Genomic DNA, 12,520 nt, shown 5'->3' on the forward strand with positions numbered 1-12,520 from the left:
AAAAAAACTTTTCCATTTCGGTCTGCTGTTTGAGAACCTCAGACAGTACACAGCTGTAGGATTAGCAGACTTCTTCTGAGTGAGGAATCTATACCTGCTGTCTGTGGTGAGTCAGCAGATGAGGGAGATGTAAGAACTTTTATATACTGCGTTTTGTACTTCTATCACAGTTAAGCATAAAGTTGCTTGTTTGTGTTTTTGTGCCATTTAGCACAACGCTAATGCTAACGTTTGATAAACACTCAACATAAACATGGGGCGAGGTCAGGAAAAGCTTATTTGCATAAAAGTGTCAGAGCCCTTAAACAGCTCGTTCTGAAAGGGGCTGAAACTGGTAAGAATAGAGCTGTGAGATCTTTATCTTTATATATTTTAAATATATTGTTTAAATCGTGTTTTATTCATGCTTTGTTCTTATTTTATTTTATTTTCAGTTTTATTTTTATTCTTTTACATGTTTTTTAATTTGACTTTTCGTTGATTTTTTTGGAGTGTTTGAGAGAATTTAGTCTGTTTACAAGAAAAAATAATAAAAAATTGGGAAGGAGATTTGTATAGAGTTAAATTTGTGCCAAATGTTACAGAATTAAAATTTCAGATTTTTGTACATATAGAAGAACAAATTTAAAAGCAGAAGCAAAACACTAGAAAAATAAAAAAATTCTGAAAAATGGGAATAAAAAAAATCCAAACCCACATAATTTTCAAATAACTGCAAAAAATTAAAAAACAACCAAGTATGTTTAAAAATATATATATATATATTTGATATGTTTTTCTGTTTTGAATTTGCAACATACACTTTATTACTTTTGTAATAGTTTGTATCACTATGATCATGATATTCATTTACCTAGAACCGACAGATAAACGTTTCCTAAAATTATTTCCAAAAGGTATTTGGCATTCTTAATCAATATATTTAATAATGGTCTGAAATATTAATTCATAAAAGTACTATTATGACCATAACTAACAAATAAAAACTCCTAATGAATCATTATGATGATGGGATTGATCCAGTTATGGCTGAATGAGATAGATAGATTGTTTTTCCTATATGTAAAATAATCTGCAATCTTGATTCTGAACTTTTGGCACAAATTTTACTCCATAAAAATCTCCTTCCAAATTTTAAATTATTTTTTTTTGGACAGACTAAATTCTCTCAAAAACTCAAAACAAAAAAAATCAAAGGCAAGGCAAGTTTATTTATAAAGCACCTTTTTCATACATAATGTCATTCAAAGTGCTTTACAAACTAAAAAATACCAAGAAAAGTCAAATTAAAAAATATGTAAAATAATAACAATGAAAATGGAAATAAAAGATAAAATAAGAACAAAGCATAAAAATACCAAAAAGCATAAATACCAAAAAGTGCTTTGATCTTTGACATTGACCCAGAAAGTATGATGGAATGACTAAAAGGAATTAAAACTCTTTATGTATCACGATTGTTACAACTGTCTTGCCTAATCTTCCTTCTCCTCTTTCTCATCCAGCACATCGCCACCTAGTGTTCAACCTTTTGCTACCGATATCAACTCGATAACAGATCAGCATTTGATAATTTTTGATCAGCAACAACAATGACGACCAACAACAATGACACCTCAAAGTGCTTTAAATAAGCGATTCTTCCTCCATTCCTCTCCATTGGCGGAACCCTTACCTGGTCCCACCAGCCAATGAGCCACGGTTTGGAACAGGTCTCACAGAACAGGTCCACCAATGGCGTCCTGCGCTCGGTGGCCTGTCCTCCACCCTCCAGAACTCCACCCGCAGCGGTGTCCCCCAGCTCCAGCTCCGCCCCGGCCCTCCCCTGCAGGCTGCTGTAGCTGGAGGAAGGGGGCAGCCGGTAGGTGCTGGAGGCGGACGAGTGGCGACGGGGCGAGGCGACGGGCTCCAGGGCCTCCACCACGCCCATCCTGAGCGAGACGGAGGACGGCGAGGACCGCTGGCAAAGGCAGGAGGCGCGGTAGTGCAGCGGTGCCGACGGAGCAGCGCGGGCACCCCAGCGGCATGCGGGCGCGGTCAGGGCGTGGGCGCTGAGGCCGCAGCCGGACCGGCCGGGCCGCTCCAGAGCGGCAGCGACTATAGCCCGGGGGGGCGGGAACAGTCTGTGGTGATGTTTGGGTTGAATCGACTATCGTTGGAAAACGATTCAATGATCAAATCGCTCTACGCCTCTTCTGCTTTCAGTTCTTCTGCGTTTTCCGCCTCCATCAGTCACGGTTGCGTCCGAACGACTGACGATGACTGACGAGATTCCTTTGACTTCTTTGACGTCTTTGACTTCTTTGACTGTTTGGATATTGCAACAGAACATAAAACATAGAAGCCATACTGCCCCCAACACTTCCTGTAGTGTATTGCAGTTTGTCATGGAAAGGATTGACCCTGTTTACTGTAGGAACACTATAGAGCATTATAGAGCTCTATTAACATCCAGGAAAATATCCAGAACGATAGGTGACTCTTAACTCATAACTTTCCTCTTTTCCATAGTCGCCTCGTCATCCAGCGACTAATTGGCACATTTAAAGTCCTTAAGAGTTCTTAGAGAAGTTCAGGTTCCACAGTAAAGATGTATAACATCCCCTTTTCAGCAAAACAAACGATCGAGAGCGTCCGATAAAGAGGGCCGTCCTGCAAACGCAAACGGCTCGCCTTCCAGGAGGCGCCTGGAACCGCTGGGGGCCGTGGGGGCTACATCTCGTCCCCAGAGAGAGGGGCTAGCAAAACACTGAGGCTGACCTGAATCCAGTAGGGAGGGACGGGATGGGAGAGGACGGAGTGGACAAAGATGGAGAACTCCCGAGAAAGAGGATGAGGGGACTGTCTCATCTGAAGGGCACAGAGACACTGAGGGAGGCGAGAGACACTGAAGAAGAAGAAGACGAAGAAGAGAACAGAGAGTGATGGACAAAAAAAAACAACACAAGACAGACGCTCAGGTCCTAACAGGGACACTGAATCCACAGAACACAGAAAACAGACACATATACAGCAGGCGACAGACGCAAGATGCAAGGGAACGAAGGATGCAGAAGGAAGCTGAAGGATGCTGAAGGAGGGCAGGGGGCCTAATCTGAACGCCTCCAGACAGTCAGGCGTTCAGGAGGTCTTGAAAAACAGTCTGTCTTTCACTCGTCTCTCCGTGGGTCTGCTGCCCCTCCCCCACGCCGGAGCTCCACACCGGGCCCAGCCACTGTTCCCACAGTCTGCAGCAATTCCCTCTCCGGCGAGGAGCCCTGCCTGCAGCCCCCCGTCCTTCCGTCCGTCCGGAGCCACCGTATGCAGGCTCTAATCCACCCGGGGAGGCGTCTGGTGACGGCGAGCGATCAGGCTCTGCACTGCCTCACTCTCGCTCTCGCGCCTCGCCGCTCTCACCGCTCTCGCTCCTGCGCCTGCGTCTCCCCGGATGCTGTAGACGGCTCTCGCAAGCTAATCAGCCAGCCTCTCTCTTCTGGCGGGAGGCGCGTGCCTGAGTGTGCATGTGTGTGTGTGTGTGTATGAGCGTTAGAGTGTGTGTGTGTGTGTGTGTGTGTGAGCGTTAGAGTGTGTGTGTGTGTGTGTGTGTGTGTGTAAGGGGGGTTTAAGTGTATGAGTGCGCACACTCGGAGTGCGCATGTGCTGCAGAGGGCATGTCAGCGTGTGGGAAAAGGGGAGGTGAGTGTGTATTAGAGTGTGTGTTACAGTGTATTAGTGTGTATTAGTGTGTATTAGTGTGTATGAGTGTTTGTTAGTGTGTATTAGTGGCAAGGCTTGTGTGTTTATATATGCTGATTTCTGCATGAATGGCATTGTGTGTGTGTGCACCAAAAAACACCAAAAAACACTCAAAAACATCAAGAAATACCAAAAAAGGGATGTCTGACATCCTTGGACATCCTTGGTTAATCAATATGCACCTCCTCCTGTTCCTCACAAACATCAACACACACACATATACACACACACCAGGTTCAAAACACACACCTGAAAACAGGTACGGTACACAGGTTACTTGTTTTTGTTCAGCAGGGCAAAAACAACTGCAAAGGAGTATATAGTACAAATATGCCCCTAATCTAAAGATATTGAGACAATAACAGGTATATTTTTATTTAGCAGGGTAAAAACAGTACCCTTGAAGTGTGCAACTGTGTCTCTTAAGAAATACAGAAGTATTTTACAAAGTAGAGCACAAATACTACAAATTATTATACAAATATGTCCCTTATCTAAAGGTATTAAGACAATAACAGGTATGTTTTTGTTCAGCAAGGTGCAAACATGCCCTCAAAGTGTGCAAACTGTCAGGTTTAACCTTATACCAAGTATTTTTAAGAGTATAGTACAAGTATGTCCTATCTACCTTATCTACAGGTACTAATGACATAACAAGTATGTTTTTGTTCAGCAGGGTGCAAACCCTGCTTTTGAAAGTGTGCCCTGGAAAGAACAGCATGATCTTTCAGGTTTAACTTTGTTTCTTAAAAATACAGAAGTATTTTACAGTATAGCACTAATAGTACAAAGTATAATACAAATATGTATCTAACAAATAATAGAAAACAACTGCAGAGGAGTATATAGTACAAATAGGCATCTAATGTAAAGATACAAACGTACAGCAGAATCTTTCAGGTTTAACTGTGTCACAAATAGTACAAAGTATAATACAAATATGTCCCTTATCTAATGTTTCTTGATTAGCAGGGTCTTTCAGGTTCAACTGTGTCTCTTCAAATAGTGGAACACAGCTGCAAAGGAGTATACAGTACAAATGTGCATCTTTTCTAAAGATACTAAGGACATAAAGGTATGTTTTTGTCAGCAGAGTATAGTGCAAATAGTACAATGTTCAAGGATTTAAGGATATTTTATTCTCATGGTCCAGTTAAACCCAAACAAAGTATAGCACAAATAGTACAATGTATAATACAAATATGTCCCTTATCTAAAGGGTACAAACATGCCTTTAAATGTCTTTCAGGGTCAATAGTGTCCTCGAAGGTACAGCATGATGATGAGCAACAACAACAAACACACTAAAGCACCGCTGCCCCTTTAAGGGAGGATGGAACTGAAGAGGGTAGCCGTTTTTTCATTGGCTGGCGTGAAAACCACATGCCTTGTGGTCTCAGCGGAGAGCCAATGGTGTGGCAGGAAGGGCAATGCCTGCTGCACTCCGATAGCAACCAAGGTTAAAGCACACACACATCAGCATCAGGACCCGATAGCTCCCCCTCCTGTATCTCCTCCCCTCCCACAACCCAGCTCCCCCTCTCCATCACTCCTCCTCCCTCCATCATCCTCTCCTCTACCCCCACCCTCTGCTAAAACCAGAGCGGCGTGGATGACAGGGCTGCAGCGCATGCGCAACCGTGCTGCATCAGCAGCATCAGCTGCACATATGCAGAACATTCTGTAGAGCAGAGACTACTGCCCTCCTTTAGACAGCATCTTCCCATCAGCATCCACAGCATCAGCACCATTCACAGCATCAGCACCATCCACAGCATCAGCACCATCCACAGCATCAGCACCATCCACAGCATCAGCACCATCCACAGCATCAGTATCATCCACAGCATCAGCATCATCCACAGCATCAGCACCATCCACAGCTTCAGCACCATCCACAGCATCAGCACCATTCACAGCATCAGTATCATCCATAGCATCCACAGCATCAGCATCATCCACAGCATCAGCACCATCCACAGCATCAGCACCATTCACAGCATCAGCACCATCCACAGCATCAGTATCATCCACAGCATCCACAGCATCAGAACCATCCACAGCATCAGCATCATCCACAGCATCAGCACCATCCACAGCATCAGCACCATCCACAGCATCAGCACCATTCACAGCATCAGCACCATCCACAGCATCAGTATCATCCACAGCATCCACAGCATCAGAACCATCCACAGCATCAGCATCATCCACAGCATCAGCACCATCCACAGCATCAGCATCATCCACAGCTTCAGCATCATCCACAGCATCAGCACCATCCACAGCATCAGCACCATTCACAGCATCAGCATCATCATCCACAGCATCAGCACCATCCACAGCATCAGCATCATCCACAGCATCAGCACCATCCACAGCATCAGCACCATCCACAGCATCAGCATCATCCACAGCATCAGCACCATCCACAGCATCAGTATCATCCACAGCATCAGCATCATCCACAGCATCAGCACCATCCACAGCTTCAGCACCATCCACAGCATCAGTATCATCCACAGCATCCACAGCATCAGCACCATCCACAGCATCAGCATCATCCACAGCATCAGCACCATCCACAGCATCAGCACCATTCACAGCATCAGTATCATCCATAGCATCCACAGCATCAGCATCATCCACAGCATCAGCACCATCCACAGCATCAGCACCATTCACAGCATCAGCACCATCCACAGCATCAGCATCATCCACAGCTTCAGCATCATCCACAGCATCAGCACCATCCACAGCATCAGCACCATTCACAGCATCAGCATCATCATCCACAGCATCAGCACCATCCACAGCATCATCATCATCCACAGCATCAGCACCATCCACAGCATCAGCACTATCCACAGCATCAGTATCATCCACAGCATCAGCACCATCCACAGCATCAGCACCATCCACATCATCAGCATCATCATCCACAGCATCAGCATCATCATCCACAGCATCAGTATCATCCACAGCATCAGCATCATCATCCACAGCATCAGTATCATCCACAGCACCAGCATCATCATCCACAGCATCAGCACCATCCACATCATCAGCACCATCCACATCATCAGCACCATCCACAGCATCAGTGTCATCCACAGCATCATCATCATCATCCACAGCATCAGCACCATCCACAGCATCAGCATCATCCACAGCACCAGCATCATCCACAGCATCCACAGCATCAGTATCATCCACATCATCAGCACCATCCACATCATCAGCACCATCCACATCAGCACCATCCACAGCATCAGTGTCATCCACAGCATCAGTATCATCCACAGCATCCACAGCATCAGCATCATCCACAGCATCAGCATCATCCACAGCATCAGCACCATCCACAGCATCAGCATCATCCACAGCATCTGCACCATCCACAGCATCAGTATCATCCACAGCATCAGCACCATCCACAGCATCAGCACCATCCACAGCATCAGCATCACCCACATCATCAGCATCATCCACAGCATCAGTATCATCCACAGCATCAGCACCATCCACAGCATCAGTATCATCCACAGCATCAGTATCATCCACAGCACCAGCATCATCATCCACAGCATCAGCACCATCCACAGCATCAGCACCATTCACAGCATCAGCACCATCCACAGCATCATCATCATCCACAGCATCAGCACCATCCACAGCATCAGCATCATCCACAACACCAGCATCATCCACAGCATCAGTATCATCCACATCATCAGCACCATCCACATCATCAGCACCATCCACAGCATTAGTATCATCCACAGCATCAGCGCCATCCACAGCATCAGTATCATCCACAGCATCAGTATCATCCACAGCATCCACAGCATCAGCACCATCCACAGCATCAGTATCATCCACAGCATCATCATCATCCACAGCATCCACAGCATCAGTATCATCCACAGCATCAGTATCATCCACAGCATCCACAGCATCAGCACCATCCACAGCATCAGTATCATCCACAGCATCTGCACCATCCACAGCATCAGCATCATCCACAGCATCTGCACCATCCACAGCATCAGTACCATCCACAGCATCAGCATCATCCACAGCATCTGCACCATCCACAGCATCAGTACCATCCACAGCATCATCATCATCCACATCATCAGCACCATCCACAGCATCAGCATCATCCACAGCATCTGCACCATCCACAGCATCAGTACCATCCACAGCATCAGCATCATCCACAGCATCTGCACCATCCACAGCATCAGTACCATCCACAGCATCATCATCATCCACATCATCAGCACCATCCACAGCATCAGCATCATCCACAGCATCAGCACCATCCACAGCATCAGTACCATCCACAGCATCAGCATCATCCACATCATCAGCATCATCTTCATCATCCACAGCATCTTCATCATCCACAGCATCAGTATCATCCACAGCATCAGCATCATCCACAGCATCAGTATCATCCACAGCATCAGCATCATCCACAGCATCAGCACCATCCACAGCATCAGTACCATCCACAGCATCATCATCCACATCATCAGCACCATCCACAGCATCAGCATCATCCACAGCATCTGCACCATCCACAGCATCAGTACCATCCACAGCATCAGCATCATCCACAGCATCATCCACAGCATCAGCATCATCCACAGCATCTGCACCATCCACAGCATCAGTATCATCCACAGCATCATCCACAGCATCTGCATCATCCACATCATCAGTATCATCCACAGCATCAACACCATCCACAGCATCAGCACCATCCACAGCATCCACAGCATCATCCATAACATTAGCATCATCCACAGCATCAGTACCATCCACATCATCAGCACCATCCACAGCATCCGCAGCATCATCCATAACATTAGCATCATCCACAGCATCATCCATTACATTAGCATGATACAGATCATCAGCACCATCCACATCATCAGCACCATCCACAGCATCCACAGCATCAGCCATAACATTAGCATCATCCACAGCATCAGCACCATCCACAGCATCATGCATAACATTAGCATCATCCACAGCATCAGCATCATCCACATCATCAGCACCATCCACAGCATCCACAGCATAATCCATAACATTAGCATCATCCACATCATCAGCACCATCCACATCATCAGCACCATCCACAGCATCATCCATAACATTAGCATCATCCACAGCATCAGCACCATCCATAGCATCATGCATAACATTAGCATCATCCACAGCATCAGCACCATCCACAGCATCATCCATAACATTAGCATCATCCACAGCATCAGCACCATCCACAGCATCAGTACCATCCACAGCATCAGCACCATCCACAGCATCAGCACCATCCACAGCATCATGCATAACATTAGCATCATCCACATCATCAGCACCATCCACAGCATCAGCACCATCCACAGCATCCACAGCATCATCCATAACATTAGTATCATTCACAGCATCAGTACCATCCACAGCATCAGCACCATTCACAGCATCATCCATAACATTAGCATCATTCACAGCATCAGTACCATCCACAGCATCATCCATAACATTAGCATCATTCACAGCATCAGTACCATCCACAGCATCATCCATAACATTAGCATCATGCATAACATTAGCATCATCCACATCATCATCCATAACATTAGCATCATCCACATCATCCAGTCCAAAGAGCAGGACCAGGAACATTAGGGATTTGTACCAAACAATCTGTGGTTAAAAAGCTTCAGTGTCAAAATATCCAATAGATGCTAATATATGCTAATGAGTTCCCTTCCTGGAATGCTCTTAATACAAGGTTCTTAAGGCATTATTTAATAATCAGGTGATGTTCCAAATCAGGGCTGTCAAACATAAAGTTACGCCCCAGTAAAGGTTCTAATCCAGGATGAAAAGTAAATTTTAGATCCCACATAAATTCAGACACCCTCCCTAAGACAGCACTAATTTACATAAGCACGACAGGTCAAACTCCACAACACAACCAATCAGAATCTTTATTTTAAAAGGGCTGGGCAATGGAGATTCAAACTAAATCCCTATCTGGACGGGATTAGTTTCTCAGGGGGGCGTCTGTGAAAAATATTTCACACTTCTGATAAAATTCCTGCATCCTGCAAAAACAAGAGGACCAGTGAGTTTTTAGTTTTTCTTGGTCACATGACATCGCGTTCAGTAGCTCCTCCATTTCCACTCGTTGTTGTGTTTTTAACGTGGATCTCTGTGGAAACCGTGGCGCGCCCAAAGTGTAATTACGGTGCGCGGCAGTGGACAAATATCTATTTTATTAAACTCAAGGAGACGAAACTCAGAGATGTGCGTCCGGACGGGACTAAAATTACCTGTTAAAAACAGTAGAAAATGTAGCCTGTAATTTTCTCAGAGAGAAGCTTTCAGGAGAGAAATCTGTGTAGATTAACATTCAGCGCTTGTTTCACTTTAAAAGAAAACTTTTTTTAAGAATTACAGTTTTGTTTATGTAGGCGCTTCCTCCATCTTTTCAATTCACTTCAATGTAGCATCCTTACTAGTGTCACTTAATGCAATTTATAATCCAGCGGACCTTATGTATAAAAACAGATCAGAAAATAGACTTTTATTAATGGTGCGCCTTATAATGGTTCTGGATTAATGACCAAGAAATCTTTTTAACCAAAATCAACAACATGCACTGGGATTTAACCACCGTTACCAGCCACACCAGAACCAGCACCAGCACCAGAACCAGAACCAGCACCAGCACCAGAACCAGCACCAGCACCAGAACCAGCACCAGCACCAGCACCAGCACCAGAACCAGCACCAGCACCAGAACCAGCACCAGTGATACGATGCCAACCTCCAGTCTGGGTTCATGTCGCCATCCATGACGATACCAAGCTGGACTTGTTCCCTGGACTAGGACCACTCCCAGCCCAACAGCAGAAGTGGACAGTGGGGACAGTGGACAGTGGATTGTGGGAAGTGCAGTCTGCACAGAAGATAAAGACCTTATACCTTATTGGACGCCATCTCGCTGACCGAGCGATGAGTCTGGATGGTCTCCAACTGGTCCAAACACCAGTCCAGCTCCTCCAGGGTCTCCCGCGCCAACTGCTGATACGTCTCATCTGTACAGAGGCAAGACAAGAGACACATACATATGCATCGTGAAGCTCATTGCTATCTTACCCCCCGCCAACAGTGTATCTTCACTCCTTCCTCCTGCCTGGTTTAAACAGCAGCAGAGCTTCCGAATATATCTACACTGATGGGCGTGGTGTCCTGGAAATGAGGTGTGTTCAGGTACATTTCTGGAGTTTTATCTTGTTTATCTTGGTAACAGAAAACACAGGAGCTCCACTGACTGAATACAACCTAGACAGAAGCCAACAGTCAGACGTTCATCGGTTTATTTCATGTTAAACCCAAAATTAAACACTCTGATTAGGTAAGAGAGCTAGTACAAGCCTTTTGCTTTGTGTTTAGAGCAGAACAAGTTGTACTTTTCCTGTCATTATGATAGCAAAGACACACTGACACGCCCTAAAACAAGCTGCTAACCTGTTACAGTGATATTAGTGCAAACCTGTTACAATGCTACTTGTTACAATACTAGCAATGAATACTTTGGACAATGCTAACCTGTTACAATGCTATCAATGCTAACCTGTTATAATGCTATCCTGTTACAATGCTATCAATGCTAACCTGTTACAATGCTATCAATGCTAACCTGTTATAATGCTATCCTGTTACAATGCTAATCAGTTACAATGCTATCAATGCTAACCTGTTATAATGCTATCCTGTTACAATGCTAATCAGTTACAATGCTATCAATGCTAACCTGTTATAATGCTATCAATGCTAACCTGTTACAATGCTAATCTGGTACAATGCTATCAATGCTAACCTGTTATAATGCTATCAATGCTAACCTGTTACAATGATAACCTGTTACAATGCTATCAATGCTAACCTGTTATAATGCTATCCTGTTACAATGCTAATCTGTTACAATGCTATCAATGCTAACCTGTTACAATGCTATCAATGCTAACCTGTTATAATGCTATCAGTGCTAACCTGTTATAATGCTATCCTGTTACAATGCTAATCAGTTACAATGCTATCAATGCTAACTTGTTATAATGCTATCCTGTTACAATGCTAATCAGTTACAATGCTATCAATGCTAATCTGTTACAATGCTATCAATGCTAACCTGTTACAAGGCTATCCTGTTACAATGCTAATCTGTTACAATGCTATCAATGCTAATCTGTTACAATGCTATCAATGCTAATCTGTTACAATGCTATCAATGCTAACCTGTTACAATGCTATCCTGTTACAATGCTAATCTGTTACAATGCTATCAATGCTAATCTGTTACAATGCTATCAATGCTAACCTGTTACAATGCTATCCTGTTACAATGCTATCCTGTTACAATGCTAATCTGTTACAATGCTATCAATGCTAATCTGTTACAATGCTATCAATGCTAACCTGTTACAATGCTATCCTGTTACAATGCTAATCTGTTACAATGATATCAATACTAATCTGTTACAATGCTATCAATGCTAACCTGTTACAATGCTATCCTGTTACAATGCTAATCTGTTACAATGCTATCAATGCTAATCTGTTACAGTGCTATCAATGCAAAACCTGTTACAATGCTATCCTGTTACAATGCTAATCTGTTACAATGCTATCAATGCTAATCTGTTACAATGCTATCAATGCTAATCTGTTACAATGCTATCCTGTTACAATGCTAATC

General features: G+C 44.2%; 1 protein-coding gene across 2 annotated transcripts in view; it reads right to left on the reverse strand.

Moving 5' to 3' along the window:
• pde4a (phosphodiesterase 4A, cAMP-specific) overlaps positions 1-12,520 on the reverse strand; it is a 208,049-nt gene that overhangs the window by 53,817 nt on the left and 141,712 nt on the right. Inside the window, exon 6 of one of the 2 annotated variants that reach the window (XM_049475648.1) lies at positions 10,744-10,856. In XM_049475648.1, coding sequence (XP_049331605.1) covers positions 10,744-10,856 — 113 coding nt within the window. Of the gene's footprint in view, positions 1-1,675; positions 3,539-10,743; positions 10,857-12,520 lie in introns of those variants that run through there. The other variant, XM_049475649.1, reaches the window with a different exon arrangement.

The sequence above is a fragment of the Astyanax mexicanus genome, chromosome 3 (genome assembly GCF_023375975.1).
Source record: "Astyanax mexicanus isolate ESR-SI-001 chromosome 3, AstMex3_surface, whole genome shotgun sequence".
In the NCBI taxonomy this organism is placed as follows: Eukaryota; Metazoa; Chordata; class Actinopteri; order Characiformes; family Acestrorhamphidae; genus Astyanax; species Astyanax mexicanus.